The 16,629-nt window shown below is 41.4% G+C and overlaps 1 protein-coding gene across 6 annotated transcripts in view; it reads left to right on the plus strand.

Moving 5' to 3' along the window:
- NRXN1 (neurexin 1) overlaps positions 1 to 16,629 on the plus strand; it is a 1,026,070-nt gene that overhangs the window by 618,143 nt on the left and 391,298 nt on the right. The window contains exon 1 of one of the 6 annotated variants that reach the window (XM_072937757.1): positions 15,032 to 16,152. The exons of 4 other annotated variants lie outside the window; for them this stretch is intronic. In XM_072937757.1, coding sequence (XP_072793858.1) covers positions 15,891 to 16,152 — 262 coding nt within the window. In that variant the 5' untranslated portion in view covers positions 15,032 to 15,890. Of the gene's footprint in view, positions 1 to 15,031; positions 16,153 to 16,629 lie in introns of those variants that run through there. One more of the 6 variants, XM_072937758.1, reaches the window with a different exon arrangement.

Genomic DNA, 16,629 nt, shown 5'->3' on the forward strand with positions numbered 1-16,629 from the left:
CTGGGGCTACAGAACAGCTCAAGGGAGAATCTGTACATGCAGAGATGAAAAACTGCATGGTGGTTAAAATTATGATAAATTCATGGCTGAAATTATGGCAGAGGTAGACACTGAGGAGAGTCTTCAATAAATAGAATAAAATAAATAGAATAAATACCTTTTATCAAGAGATATGTTTATCTTTGCCTGTTAACCATGGCCATTATTCATTTCCTACCTTTTTTTTTTTTTTTTGGTCTTTTACCTCCATTCTCCAATTTGCTCAGTTCATACAGCCTCCTCTCCACTGTGATTTTATGATCCTCCACTCATCTTCTTTTCCCCAGCCCCAAGAGACTGAGATCATGACTGTTCATGTGCTTTCAGGAGACCTCACAGCTCACAGACGTGGGTGGGAGGGGATGCTGGTCACCACTTCTAGCAGCAACCCGTGGGAGTTGTGGGTCCATGGCTATTTCAATATCACCTACTATAGAAATGCCATTTGGCTTCAGACGTGTGAGTGTTTGAGACCACAGGGAGTGTTGTGGAGGAGAATTACAGTCAGAAATCATAAAGGACATCAAAAACCGGCTACTTTTTCAGATTAAAAGTGCATAAGGTAGCTGTACATCAGCTCTACCAGAATACAGAAGACAAGCAAAATCATGCTATTTAAATTTATTTGAGCTTGTGCATTTGGAATTACAGGATTTGTTGAACCTCCTATAAGATCCATCCAGGGTATGTGGTGTGAAAAGATAAGAATTCAAGTCTAATTAGAGCACTAATTAAACTCTCTTTGCTTATGATCAAGCAGAGTGGATATAATCAACTTAGAAATGGATAATTTGGAAGAAAAAAAAAGAAATGGATAACTTGGGTGGTACAGTCTAATTGCAACAGAGTTCAATGGAAAATTCATAGAATATACATAATATATAATAGGTTAACCTGTGTGTCCAGTTTATTCCACATGTGCCCGTATACTCTGTTGTCTATAGCTGTTATGATTATATCACCACCCACTTTTTTTCTCATTTTGACCTTGCCCTTCTATGATCTCCAGTGAGGTCTCTCTCTTCCCCTGTTTTAGACTATTTATTTGTAGGCTTCCAAACTGGTAGCCATATGTTCTCAGTTTCTTACTGTTAGAATTATTTTATTTATCTTACATGTGTGATACTTCCCTCTTGTACTGCTTCCTGAAGAACATGAAATACATTTCCCTGGACCTAAGGACATGATTGAAAATACACAAGATAATGAACACATGTCTACTTTCCTGTGGATAGTTACTAGCTCCCCAAGGAGGTACTTGTGCATAAGTTATTTGCCTAGCCAGGGTGCAGCCAAACACTCGGAGGGTGGCCTTTGTGCCTTTTTTCTACAACTCTTGTGTAGGAATCTCCTCTCGGTTTCCTCGGCTGACAATTAGACCTAAGCTCTCTTTAGTATTCCTCACAAGCTCCATTATTTCTTTATCTAAGGAAATATTCACAGGCAAGACCTCAGGACAGGGGAATAAATCAGAAATTACCTCATGGAAATGCAGATTAGTTCCAGATCCTCACTTTCTAAAAAGTTCTTTCTGGAACCTTCTCTTCATTTATGTGAGTGCTAAAATCTGCTTCTTTATTAATATTTCCATCTATTGGTTCTTCCTCAACCTAGAAATCTAATAAAGAACAAGCGTATCTATGGCTGGTCACTCTCCTGTTTGTCAACATATCTTTTAAAACAGGGAACCCAGCCTGTCAAACCATACTCTATGTGTCTTATTGTAAAGTGTGGAAAAATGAACTGTGTAATAGAATTCAGTTCTTGCAATTTTTCTAACAGTTGCATCAAACTGTTGTCTATGATTACATGTTTGTTCTGTGAAAATCTCCTGGTTCTTTTTTACCCTAAGACCTACACAATCAGTTCTTAGCCTGTGCTTATGCTGTTGATTTTCTCAAACCTACATGTGAGAGTTCACATTTATGCATGTGAATTTTTCCTGCTCTAAAGCATATGGGAGTCTGATGAAGAGGATGTCCTGCCAGTTGAAAGTGTGTCTTATGAGCTCTGTAATAATTTAAAAAATCCTCACTCCTCTGTGGAGCCTCTGTGTTCTTCCTGGATAATGTTTATGTGCATTTGTGTGAACAACGTGTGCACAGAAGAAAAAGCAAAAGTCCAGCTTTAAATTTTAACCTGGGACGTTGAGGACTGTAGGAGGCGATAACAAAGACGTTCTTTGTAAGCAATATAACTATCGATCTTGTGCCACAGTGGTTTTCTGGCTGCCCAAGTCAACAACTTGTTGCTTCTGTGCATTTAATCATGGTGCAGTGCCCAAGAGTTAAGGTGACTGAAACTCTTTAGTCAGACAGGTAATTGCACATGTACATCAAAGTTAATAGTGGCCTTCCAGAATGATAGAATATTAAATGCAAGGGAATTGTTTGGATCAATATTTGTTTCTTACAAACTTCATAAACAGCAATTGTCAAATAGGTGGTAAGCACCTGGTCAATAAGTGTGTCGGGATTGTGCACACTGCTGCTTTGAAACCTTCTGAGTATGAGGCTGTATTAGCGAAGGTAAGAATACTCATTCGGCTCCAGTTTAATTGCATCTACGGGGCAGTTTCTGTAGGTCACAAGGTGCGTAACATCCTTTCATGGACTTCAGGAGAGGGCTGGGATCAGACCAATTCAAGAGAAGGAGGCAGTAAGCCCACAGACTCATTTCCTCCACTAGAACCAAGCCCTTGATTGTTTCCTTCTGGACAAGCTCAGGGCCTGGTACAGACCCTGCTATAGAGCAGGTGCTCAATACATATTTGTTAGATAGATAAATCATTTGATACTTTGATGAATGAATGGACAAATTAATGTATATCAGCTGCACCCACTCACACTTAGGTGCATTGCCTGGGAAGATGAGTTTATTACTTACAAGTCCACTTCAGGGACCCCCTGATTGAAGAGTGTGTCTTCAGCAGGTTTTAATTCCTCTCTAGGAAGTGGAGTGTTCTCTTTCTTTTTCTTGGCATGCTCAGGAAGGACAAAGAGGAAACATTTGCCTTCAGCTTCATACCATTCTTTACTCGAAGGCATTTTCTTCTTGTTCAAGGGCCTTAGAGAGCTTTATTTCCCAATTATTATTTTTAATGGGCCCCTGCATTAAAGCAACTACCTTAACTTTCTAAAATGCATGTTGTTCTAGAGGAATCCAAAGCATATCCTGACCCTTTAAAATCACAATTCTGAGTACTATGTTACTAACTTTCCTTTAGTGTAAATGTCTCCCTGAAAGCCCCACATGGCTAACGTACTAACGTACATGGCTAAGAAGTCATCTTCCCCACAAAGTAGTTATATATTAGATATGTATTTAGCATCTAAAAAGTGATAACCTGACTTACATTGGATTAAACAGAAGATAGTTTATTTTTCGAATTTGAGGTAGGTGACCTGTTCAGAGGTGGGTGATACAGGACTAGCGTAACTCCAGAGGGAAATGTCAAGTGTTTCGGCTCCTTCTATCTTTTTGCTTTTGCATCCTTAGAATATGATTTTGACCTCATGCTCTCAGAATGGGTATCTTCCAGAGACAGTGATTCTGCATTTTGGGCAGGAGGAATAAGGCTTTGTGGCAGAAAGGCCGCGGGGACATGCTGTCTAAGTCTGCCTTCTTAAAAAACCTTCCCCAAGGACATCGTTTACATTTCTTCAAGATTAACTGGGTCGCAAAGGCGCGCTGACTGTAGGGGAGTTTGGGATGGCAGGGATTTTTAGTGGGGCGTATTGCCACTCTATGTACTTTACTCCTCTCTACCCTCCAAAAACAACTGGTTCAATTTACAAGGAAGAAGGCAGAGTAGATGTTGAGTACAAATTGGGAGTACCTGCTACAACTGCTGTTCTAGATTGATAGCTTGATCTATTAGCCTAGGACTGGGCTGCCCCCCAAAACTACAATTGAGAAGTCACTAATTTTTGAAATGAATTTTGGTGTATTCCTATGTAGATCCTACCTAGTAGTTATGAGAAACTATTGGATTCTTTATAGATCTGAGTCTGATTACAAATCATACTATTTTTATGCCATTTTTTAAAATCTGGGAAATTGCAACACACTTTCCATTCTTTGACCTGTTAACAATCCAACTCAATTTTTTTTTTCATTCCCAATCCTGGAAAACTAGTGGATTCAAACTTTGTTTGCCCAGCTTACCTATTTTCAATTGTTCTGTTACTAGACTGAGAGTTTACACTGGGTGAAAAGAATACTGTCTGCTCCAGATTCTACTTGCTTCAGGCACAGTGAACAACTCCAGACTTCTCCGACTGTTTGATTGAAACAGTCAGATTTTATTCTGTTGAGTAATAGATCTGTACTCTCATAATTTGGTTTCTGTGTATAGTTCTATATTCCCTTTAATTTTCATAAATAATTTCCAAATGTATACCATAGATTATTCCACCAAAATTAGAAAATATTACTCCAGTTATACATAAAACAAGAAATATCTACTATGTTAATACACTTATTTTCTTGCTCTTATTTAATGTCTCTTTAGGCTGTTTAATTCAAAAATGCCTTAACATCACTATTTTGACAAACTGGGGAAAAAAAGATAATTAAAGTAAGAGCTAAAACTTCCTCCACTAATCAGTCACCGTACCTCAGATGTCTGTTAACAGTATGAAGTGTAGGATTCTAGGGCAACGCGGATAACTGAGGAATAGTTTGAAATAAATTATAAGGTTTTGTCACAACCCTATTATTTAGCTCTGGGGACTTTTTGTTCTTCGTTATCTGACATGACAATCTTCAGCATAGAAAATGTGCAGCTTCCTTAAACATGACTCACATGAGCAATAAACCTTTAAATAAAAAATAGGCTGTGAACACAGGCTCATGGTTTTCCTTCCCCACACTTTACACATGTGACTGTTACTCACCTTTACTGTTTAAGAGTATGCTTTCCTCCTCCGTGAATGTAAATGCATTTTACATTGATTAGGATTTTCACATGATACTCCAGAACACAGCTTTACACTTAACTTTTCTTAAATCTGAATACAATATTGACTGATGACAGTGGTTAATAGTGTTGTGAACCTTAAAAGGAAAGCAAACATTTTTTGCCAAAATGTACATAATTTTCAATTTCTAGTGCTAGCAAATGTTACTTCCTACAAAATTTAAAAAAAAAAATCACCTAAATTTTTTCTAAAAGAAAGAAAAGGAAAAGCCTCACGTCTAAGTTCAAATTCTTCCTTGTTGAGCTCATTATCTTTGGCTTGTATAGCGGTTTAGGTGTTTTTTTTTTTTCTTCTCTTTTCTTTTTAATGCTGTGTAAAGGTTGGTTCAAAACTGTAAACATAAAAGAGGTCTTTTTAAAATCTCTTCTATTGATTGGCTGGGAAGGTTTGTGTTTGGGGGGATCTCTTGCAGTTTCTCTAGAGACTATTTATGTAAATTGAAAAAAAATCAGCATTTCTTGAAAATATAACTAAAACTGTGATTTAACAGTACAAAAGAGGGTACTGTCTAATCCCTCCAATAGGAGATTGCTTTTCTTCATGATCCGTTGCTTCCGTACTGTTTCTGGTGCCTTCTGCTGAAGGAGAAAAGACCATGCCTGTTTGCTTGCCTCTGAAAGGCTAGGCAGGAAATAACCACTGAAATGAGTAAATTTCAATAATACTAGTAAAATGCATGACTGATAAGATCTTCAAGTCTCAATGGGACAACTGTGACTATACCAAACTGTGATGTACGTGGGATCCTGAAATGAGAAATTGAGAATTTGGCATAGCGTAGCAATGAGGATGTGACTTCTCTGTGGCTCGTCTACATACTACTGCAAATGTTTGATGGAATGAGATAGCGTGTGATTCCCAAACTGATGATTTTGTGAAGTAGATAGGTTTTTCTGCATGATCCTCTGAATTTTTTCTTTGGCAGATGGCAAATCGAAATGTTGCCAAAATGAAAGGCTACTGATTATGTTTGCAGTTGATCTACCATTGGCCATTAAACTATCCAGTTCTCACCACATTTTAAGTTGGTGTTTGCTGTGCTAGGAAGTAACATTATTTTGAAGCAAACCACTGTGAATTGGACTAACACAGTTCCATTCTCAGTATTTGGCTCCTAAATTTCATTAATGAGTGACATTTTGCATTGCACAGAAAATTGCACACTGTTTTGGCTCTCCATCCTTAAAAACTAGGACAGCAAATTCAGTTTTAAGTATTTAAGGGTAATGGTAGATGAGATGTTTATTTCTTCTCTCCATTTGGATATAAAGCTTTCCCTTAAGTCTAGGAATGTTTCTTGTATCTTTTTGATTAGGTGCCTAAAGCAATCTGAGGGTAAACTAATTCATTTGAAAATAATATACAAGGCAGTCATCAGGTATGCATTTAAAAAATCATCAGATATGCTTTTGTTTTAATACCTATGATGTCTTAAATATTGAAGACCACACCATATGCCTAATGAGAGCTTCATTAGGAAGACATTAGTAGATTAATTCCACTTGCTGGGTGGTTTATTTTACTTAGAATGCAATAAGGTAAGTTCATTAGTTTGCAGACGTAATGTTTTCTACAGTACCTCAGTGCAACTAGGAACAATTCCACAGAGGTCTACGGATCCACTAACACCTGTCAAGATAAACACACACGTCTCTGGGGGAATCATCTCAGCAGCAGAACAGAGAAAACCTGAGGAAAGTAATTCTTTCATGAGAGAAAAAGAAGACAGGTTTTTAAAAAAGCTGATTAGTGATTTTTGGAAACGCCTCGCAGAGGTCATGTATTTTTATATAAGTTTCAAAAAATATATTCTCTCTTTTAAGAATAAGTGTTTCAAAGCATATACTACTCATTTTGAAATATGTATTTGAAGAGCTTTGAACTATATGGAATGATCATTCAATTTGAATTGAGCTACTGGAAGTTTTTCCGACACCTATAGCCAAGTCTCTCATCCATCCCAGAACAAGTATATTACATTATAAGTTCTGCTATAGTGATATTATTTGAATGGTTATAGTTAAAATGGTGCCAGCATTTCCATTATAAAACCCTATTTTCAAGGATTTATAAGTTGGCTATAAATGTTTGCTCTGCAATTCAACTTGGCAGCAAGCATCTTTGCTTGGTGGTATTTTTTTTTTTTTCCTTTCACATAGTACGGGAGAGAAAGACATCTGTTTATAACATGAGTAGGAAAATATGACAGTGAATTCCCTTATTCTTCATAACTAATTTATCATTCGAATAGAATTTCAGCCAAAGTTTCTTATATATTTTAGGCAATGAAAGAGCTAACCAAAAGTCTGCAAGGATACTTTGAAGGGAATGTGTTTCCTTTGTTGGTTTGGATTATTTTAAACTCCTAAACATGGTGATAGGCTTAACCAGTAATTTGGATATTTCATTCATTCAGCATGATGATAATATGAATATACTCTTCCATGTCCTGGACATTTTTTTTTCAGTTATTTGTGATAGTCTATAGTTTAGAAAGTAGCAAATAACTGGCGGAGTTCAGAAAATTTTCCAGCAATTTGGCAGAAAAATGAGTGGGGTGCTAAGAGGGGTAGGAAGGAGAGAAGGTCATTTTTACAGAGGGACTAGCATGGGCAATGGTAAGGAAGTGACAAAATGCAGTGTGTTTAGGGACGAGAGAAGTTCACGAGGCTGGAGTGTAGGATGTTTGTGGCGGACGTGGCAGAAGTTGAGATAAAGATGACTCGAGAGAGGCAGGTTAGAGGCAAATTTTGAAGGACTTAATATGCTGTGCTGAATGAAGCTCTTTGACCCACTTGGAAAACCAATCTTTGTAGTGGGATAGTCACACTAACTGACCCATAGTACTGACATCAAAATACCACTCTGACAAAATGTGTAATCTAATATATTTGTCCTGAATTGGACGGGGATTAAATTATAGATCCCAGGTAAACCTATTTAGAGATTCGATTCAAATTGCTTGATTAAATTCCTTTCAGTGAATTCAAATGGCAGCATATGCTCCAGTGTATATATTCATAAAGATATCGAACTGGTTTATGCTCTGAGTGCTCGGGCATTCAGGAAATTGAACTCACGGTATGGGCATGAAGTTTGGTTCTGGATTTGAATAACTGTATTTACTAGGGAATTTGCAAATTATGTCTCAGTTTTTATATCACCTTACTTGCTTACTTGCCTTATAGCAGTCCTTCCAACTCCAGTTCCATTCTCAGCAATCCTATGTTTCTCTCTTCTGCAGTGGTGCGTACATATGATACACTGTGCTGGTGGGTGCAGGCAGACAGATCCCAGCTTGTCAGTTTTTGTCATTGGTCTTTCCCGTAGCTGATGCTGGTCAGACTGAAGACCTGAGAAGCCAGGACCTGAAAGGGACTTCTTTTCTTTTTTCTCTTCTTCTCTTTTTTCCCATCACCACACTCCTTTCCTTCCTTCCTTCCTTCCTTCCTTTCCTTTCCTTTCCTTTCCTTTTCTTTTCTTTTTTAATGATGCCTGACAATTTGAATGCAATAACCAGTATAAGGTTTTAAAATGGAAACAAGCATTCTCACCTGTGTAAGGCTACATGGCTAATAAGTTTAAGGAAAGTCAGAATTGAACCCCAATGTGTAGTGCACTCAGTCCTGTAGGAACTAAGTCCTGTCTCTAGCCATTGGCCAGGCTAACTGAAGAGTTCAATTTAAAAGACAGTAAGGAAAAAAAGATAGTTTTTTCTAAGTGGAATAAAGGGAATTTACAGTTACATGGTGTGAAATGAGAACCTGTAGGTTTACATGATACACATCTTGAAGTCTTTAAAGAATGCTTTAAAGAAGAGATCTGGGAACAGCACTAGTGTCTATGTTTAGAGTACACAGCCCAGGAGATGGAGTTACTGCTAAGGAGCTTGATTAGAAAACTCTTTCTGTGTTGGTCAATAACATCTGTGTTCAAGGCTTTGGCATTCAGGCAGAGCAGTGGTTCTGAAAATCTGGTTTCCATGGGCCAGCAGTATGAGCGTTACCTGGGACCCTGTTAAAAATGCAAATTGTCAGGCCTCTCTACAGAGCAAGAGAATTAAAAGCAAAGCAGTCTAGGGTTTAATAAGCTGTTGTAGTGATTCTCAGGCACGCTAAAGTTTGAGCACCCCAGATTTAGAGAAACAGAGACTGAACTAAGAAATGACTGGGGAGGTGGCTGAACTTGACTGAGTGGGAAGAGTTTGAAATAGGGCTAAATTAAAAAGAACATTCCAGCTCGTTACCATTATGTCTTTAGCAGCTATTTAAAATATGTACACACGAATAAATGACGATAACTTACATTTAGTGCTTAATATATTTCAAAGGCTGTTCCAATGCCATTACGCAGTGTTATAATCATTTTACAGAAGAGGAAACTGGGGCAAGGGTCCATAACACCCAGTGTCACATGGATAATAATGATGGAGTCAGGTTCAGACTTACAGCTGGCATTCAAGATACATTATGAACACGTTCACATCAAAGGGCAGGAACCTAGGGAGAGTTTGTCGGCAACATAAGTTCCTTTGAATAACTATACAAATGATATAAGATAACGGTGATCAAAAGATAGCATATGATTGGTTGGTGCCAAAGCAATGCCCACAACACTTAAAGATGCAGTTAATAATGAAATTTCTATGACCCTGCCTTGGTGCTTAGGGAACAAATTTTATGTAGGATGTCATAACTGAAATTTCTATTTAAACTTAAGTGAGGCAAGAGAAAAGAGAGAGAGCATGCAACAACCTAAACACAACTAGCCATGACTGAATAAATCTCTGTGTGTTTCACAAATCAAACCAAAGGCTTTAGTGTATTTTGAGTGAACAGAGTTTCACGGTGGCTCGTGTAGGGTTCCCACGAGTTCCCCTCATTTGTTATGTCAATGTGGAGGTTCTGAATTCCCCAGTCTACATCTATGACTGTGTCATGGGTGGTGGGAGATGAAAGTGCAGTTCTTGGTAAGTAAACACTTTATAAATAAATCTGGCTTTTTGGTAACGTTATTACTTCTGTGGTCCTCAAGTTTATCATCTGAAGAGCTTGCATACAAAATCTCTAAAGATGCTTTAACTCGCTGGCATCTTTCCTTCCTTCCTTCCTTCCTTCCCTTCTCTCAGTGTTCTTACTCATCTGATCTATTCTGATCTTTTCTCAGAACACCTTTAGGGACCGGCAATAACCCGGAAAGGTAGAAGCATCAGAGGTTTGTCTTTACAGCTTCACAGACGCATCCTCTCCTGAGTCTCTCCCTCTTTACTCTCCCTCAGCCCCAGTTCAGAGATGCAGGTAGATGGACATGTGGGGTCGTTTTTGCCTTTCCTTTGTGCTGACAGCAGCAGCAATGCAAAATGCAAGACTGACACTCTCCTCGTTTTTAATTTTTAAAAGATTGGTGCTGCCTGTGGGTTTTAATATACTTCCTTTCTGCTGTTTTTAGTGTCTACTTTTCTATTTAAAAAGCTTACTACTGAGCAGTAACAATTTCCAATTAAGTCTTAAGAGAAATACAGAAAGGTTGAAAGTGTCTGCTTGACAGCCATCCTGTTTCTTGAAACAGAAAGGTGGATTTTACAAATTTGAAAACATAATTTGAAATGACCCGTCCTTTTCCATTTCTGTGCAACCTCCCCCTTCTACTCACTCTCCTGTTCTCTCTCCTTCCGTTTCCTTTGTTTTGTCCTCTCAGCTTTCCACCCCGTCTCCCATTCCTTAACACTGTGGTCTGATATAGGCTACCTTCTTGTTCATTATAAATCATCAGCTATGAGTGAGTCTAGAACAGCTCCCCCTGCACAGCTGTTAGATTCTCTTGGTAGATCTGGCACACACACACCCACCCCACCATTGTCAGAGGCAGGTGAGCGTGAACCACTCTTCCAAGCTTTCCCATGGGTCAGCGTGGGTGTAAGATGCACACCAAATTTGCTATAGAAACAGACATTTATTAATAAGTAGGTATGACATCTTACAGCCTGTTCTGGAAGCTGGATGAAGTCCCAGCTGGTGTTGCATTTAGGTACCTGAAAAAAGTCTTGGAAATTAGTTTTCTTGAACAAATACAGCAGTATTTCAGTGGCAGCATCCAGATCATCATCTGTCAGGATTAGATGACTGAGGTTTGTTAGGGATCAGAGAGAGCACCCACTTCCTATGGTTTCGTGATGACTAAATGAGCTAATACATTTATGCTTCTCAGAGGTGTGCCTGTTACAACTGTTTCAGTTCTTATTATTACTTATATTATGGTACCATTCATTACGGTAAAGAGTGAAAGGCCTCTTGGATTCACATACTCTATTCAAACAGAAGCAGAGCGTGTTTATCAAAAAATTTGGCCAATCCACCTATCCTGAATGTTAATGGTTTCACCAAAGAGAACCCATTCCTAACCTCCATGAACCAGTTGACAAGCCATTTATGTCCCCAATGAGAGCCTGTTTCCAACATACATTATAATTAATGAGTAAAGCCACAACATGATTAAAGACCACGATAGCACAAGAATTCTAGAAGCTACCCCTGACTTCTGTAATTCTGCCTGAGATGTTGGCGTATCCATTCCCAATGAAGGCAACTGCTTCTCCTGAGACACAGAACGACACTAACACACACTGTTATTACATTGTCCATGGTGAAATATCTAACAGTAAATTATAGGTAGTTGAGCACCATGTCTCCTCCAGCCAATTTTTTACTCACCTATGAGTAATTTGTCAGTTTCCTTTAGATAATGCACTTCCAACCACGAGGCCTGACCTGCCGAAGAGACACAAAGAGTAAGCACAGGCTTTATTTGCTTCATCCAGATTGGGCATGAGTTTGCTCACAAGACTTTTCTCCACTCTCTAGACAGAGAACTGCTCCTTGTTGCACCAAATTGCAACCATTTATGACAACAATTGCAGCGTCGGTATTGCCGAATCCACCCTAGAATCTCCTACGTATTGCATAGGTGCCCTAGACATCTGCCTGGAAACACTGGAGCTACCGTTTCTTCTTTCCAGGCAGCCATAAATATGTGCTCTTTAGCCCTTGAGACTCCAGTAAAACTGAGATTTCTGGCCTATCCTTTCCCTAACCCAGCCTTCACCTCCCAAAGCCTGAGATAATATAAGACAGTCAGGGGAGCTTTTTCTTCATTGAATGCTCTTGGGAAGATTCATCAGAATCTTCTACACTTAATCTATTCCTATGGCTTTAATTTATACAAATCACTCCACAAAGCCCCAGCCCCATCCTTCCCTACTGACTCAAGAAAGGAACAAATCCTTGTTATTCATGGATATGACTGCACCTCCTCCCTGAAATCTGTAACCCTCAAATCAACACCCATGGCACTAAGGTGGTCATTAACAGACACACAGTGGAGTGGGAAAACCTTGGTGTCCCCAACACCCATGTTCCCAGCTGAGGTCAAACAAGGCAATGCTCCACCTTCAGCTCATACTGTTCACAAGTGCCCTCTGTGTGGTCTATGCAGTGCTATATTTTTCACATTTTTTGTGCTTTTTCTTGGTGATTTTGCTATTTAAAATGGCCCCCAAACATAATACCAAAGTGCTGTTTCATGTTCCAAAGGACAAGAAGGCCATGGTATACCTTAAGGAGAAACTAATTATAATAGATAAGCTTTATTCAGGCTTAAGTTGTAGCGATGTTGGCCATGAGTTCGATATTAATGAATCAACAATGTATATTTAATAAGATGTCTTTAAACTGAAAACACATAAAATAAGGTGATATACCCATCTATTGATAAAAATGTGACTGGAGGCTTGCAGGAACCTAACCATAGGAGAAATGGTCCAACATTTCCTAATTCAGTGTTCGCAGTGACTCTGCAGACCGTAACTACTGCAGATGATGATGACTGGCTGTATGCATTAAGAAACTAACTTACATTTCACAAAGGTCAGGCACTAGAGAGAGTACAAATGAAGATTTGACCCCTCTCCCCTTTAGGATCTGCCATCTAGTTAGGGAGGAAAGGACCAATCATCACCACAGATGAGGGTTTCAGAGAACAAGGCAATGCTCTCCCTTCCTATAGATGTAAGGGAACCAAATACAGATATAACCAAATATAGATGGAAGAGAACCAAAACGGCTGATCAGCTCAAATATGTTAGACCCATCTGGAAGGAGAGACACATTGCCTTCATTGTGGGAAGTGTGTGATATATTGTAAAGCACTCTCACAGTAAATATTGCATTATATCCTTCCTGACCTGTGAGATTGTTAGGAAAAATAGGAACATGACTATTTTATAAAGGAAGCCACGGAGCCTGGTAGAGAGGCTAAGTAACTAATGTGGCATAACCAGTAGATGGCAGTGCCAAGAATGCAGCACCGATTGCCCTGCTTCCTAATCCACTTCTCTTTTTCCTTTTGAAGCTTACTGGCTGTTTTAAAAATGAATACTCACAATCTTTGACTAATGAATTAAATTACACCTGCTTAAAAAATAACAAAATGAAGAGGGAATGGCCGGAGGAGAAGGGTGGGAACAGGGCATGGTGGAAAATGCTAGATTTGGGTCCTGTTGGTCTTGGAGCAGCTGTAGGAGGTTGGGAGACATGGCACATTTAAGTAGATAAAAGCTGTTTCCGTTAGTGAACTACTGAAGTATTATCTTTTTAGTAGAATCACGTAAACTTTTGACAAAATGTGAGGCATTGGATTGCTACACATTTGATTTGGTGGCCCCTGGATACTGGTAACATAGTGACCATCAGAGTCCTAGGGTTGACTCTTTGAATGAACTAGGGAACAATACATAAGTCAAAATGACCACTTGGGTGAGTGGGTGATTTGAACAAGTCCTCCTAGAGTTATGTTTTTTTTTTCTCAGTATATAACTTTCTATTTGTTGATATAAGGAATTATATAGACAGTGAGGAGCCTGTGAGAAATAGTGCTTATTCAGATTTGGTTTCCTTTGTCTTTACATAGGAATGAAAAAAAAAATGTCCAGCCACTAGACATGTCATAGTTGTTATTATCTTTTAGAAACCAGGAACTGTTTCAGTCATAGTCTTAAATCCTATCTGCTACCCTCCAGTTACTGTGGTCCTCTACTAAGTCCATTCACTGTGCTGGATTTTTACTCTTAGGTGCCTCTTGGCTTTGCTGGTCTTCCAGGACATATGGCTTTCAGTTAAAGATTCTGCATTTAACCAGTAGACTGTAAGCGTCCTCTCTTCCTTGGGGGCGCTGGATTTAGCAATTTTTATTTCTTGATGCTATTTTCCTTATGAAACATGATGAGAGAACGGCAGAACTCCACCCTTAATAAGAGATCATCATAGCTGGGCTTCTGTAGCGATCTTGAGGGTTCTTAAATATCTCTAAAATGTTTGACCAAAACACAAGCTGTCGCATTCAGACTGTCTCTCTCTTTGGGCATCTTCTTTCTCACCTTTCTCTTTTCTCTCTTTTAGTCTCCCTTTTTCTGTCTCTTTCTCAGCTGCCAGATTCTCTCATTCTTTTTTCCTCCTTGTGTATTTTGGTTCCCTGCATTTCCACTGCCTTCTGAGATATGATATTGTAGTGGGAAGGAGGACTCCTTGTTATGAGTAATATGTGTAATTAACAGATCATCAGAACCGATGCTTGAGTAGATGGTGTCAAACCATATTTGGCAGATTGGGTTTGAACACCTAGCAGAACAAGTTTGGTCCAATAAAAAGAGCCGACTTCTTTCCCTTTTAAGAGCTCTCAAGACACTGGTTACATCTAAACCATAGGGGTAGGGGAAAGGTGCCATTTGGCGTTGTAATTCAGACGGAGGGATCACCTGGCGGAGGAGGGAGAGTTGCTTTTTAGGTGTTCCCTGCATCGCCGTGCACGTGTCCTTTTGATGTGTGGAGAATGCACGAGAGAGGCAAAGCAGGGCGATTTTTGTGGGAAGCTAGACCAGCCTCCCTCGTTACATAGGCTCGTCCTCTGCATTGCATCCGAGCTTCAGTGATTTGCTGTTTGGAGACTGCAGATTTGCATAGAGCCCCTCGCTTCGCCAGCGTGTGTGGTTTTTCTTTTCTTTTCTTTTCTCTCCCTCTCTTTTTTCTTTTGCTTTTCTTTTCCCCTTCCACTCCTTTGTCTGCCTTTTCTTTTCCCTAGCTCTCTTCCCCTGTTCAATCCCCGCTTCCTTCATAAGGGTGCACTCTTTCCTCTGAACCCCTCGCCGGGCGTAAGTGTCAGGAGGCGGCGGACGCGGAGATTGCCTCGGGAGCAGGCGATGCGCGCCGCTGCTCCGCGCGCTGCCTGGGGGAGGCTGGCGCGAGCAGGCGAGCCGGCCCGGGCTGAATGGAGGGAAGGGGCGCCTCAAGTCCATGGGGTCTGCTTCTCCCTTGAAAGGAGGTTGGGCCGGCGAAGTGGCCTCCCCAGTCCCCACACACAATGCTAAATGGATTTACCTAGTGGATTCGCGGTGGATGGCTGTCATGTAGAAGTGAGGACCCTCCGGGAGGAGCTTTAAACATTTTCCCCGCTCCCCACCCCCCGGCACGCACTCTCGCCCGAAACTCTTTGGGAGTATCTCTCGAGAACCTGGAGCCCTGGAAATCTGGGAGCAGCCGCCCGCTCCGCGCTTGCTGTTCCCCGGGGCTGCCTTTCTGGACAAGCCCCCATCAGCTGCATTCGCCTCGGCTATGTTTCGGATTCTTTGGGGTGCAAGGCACGGCGGACTCCAGGACCCCGAGAAGACTGTCCGAAGGAGAGAGAGAATGGGTGCCCTGGCGCGGTGAGGCGGCCAGCCCCGCAGCCCACCCTGAGCCGCCCGCTCCCCGGCGCCCTCTCCGCTCCCTGCGCCCCAAACTTTGCCTCCCGCGGCGGCTGCCCCTCGGCGGGCGCCCCGCCATGTACCAGAGGATGCTCCGGTGCGGCGCTGAGCTGGGCTCGCCTGGGGGCGGCGGCGGCGGCGGCGGCGGCGGCAGCGGCGCAGGGGGGCGCCTGGCCCTGCTCTGGATAGTCCCGCTCACCCTCAGCGGCCTCCTAGGAGTGGCATGGGGGGCGTCCAGTTTGGGAGCGCACCACATCCACCATTTCCATGGCAGCAGCAAGCATCATTCAGTGCCTATTGCAATCTACAGGTCACCGGCATCCTTGCGAGGCGGACACGGTGGGTCTGCGATGCCAAGTTCTCGTGGGTTGCACCCTCGCTCCCCCGCTTCAACCCTGAGCTCGCTTCTCAACCCTTAAGGCTAGGAGAAATGGGAGCGCGAGAAAGGGAGGTTCATTTGGGTGTGTTTGATGGGAGCCACTTATCTCTTTGAAGACAATAGAAAGGGGATGGGGGAAGGCGTCGCGGGTGTTTGTGGTGAGGGGTGGGAGGGGAGTTCTTTGCCGGGGTGCCGGGAGAGAAACGTGGGCACCTATTGAAGGACCATCCCTGGCCGGGCTCCTGGGCACAGCGGGAAGGGGGCGTTACTAGCGAGAAGGTCACTCTGTGTGGCCGAATGGGGACCTGAGTTCCTGAGTGAGGAGGGCTCTGCAGAACCTTTTGTCCGTGCTGTGTGTGCTGCCCCACCTCCTGTCCATTTTCCCTGGTCTGGGGGAGGGAGAGGTTCCAGCCCTCACATTCCTCCAGAGAGTACCC

Source organism: Vicugna pacos, chromosome 15, assembly GCF_048564905.1.
Source record: "Vicugna pacos chromosome 15, VicPac4, whole genome shotgun sequence".
Lineage (NCBI taxonomy): Eukaryota > Metazoa > Chordata > Mammalia > Artiodactyla > Camelidae > Vicugna > Vicugna pacos.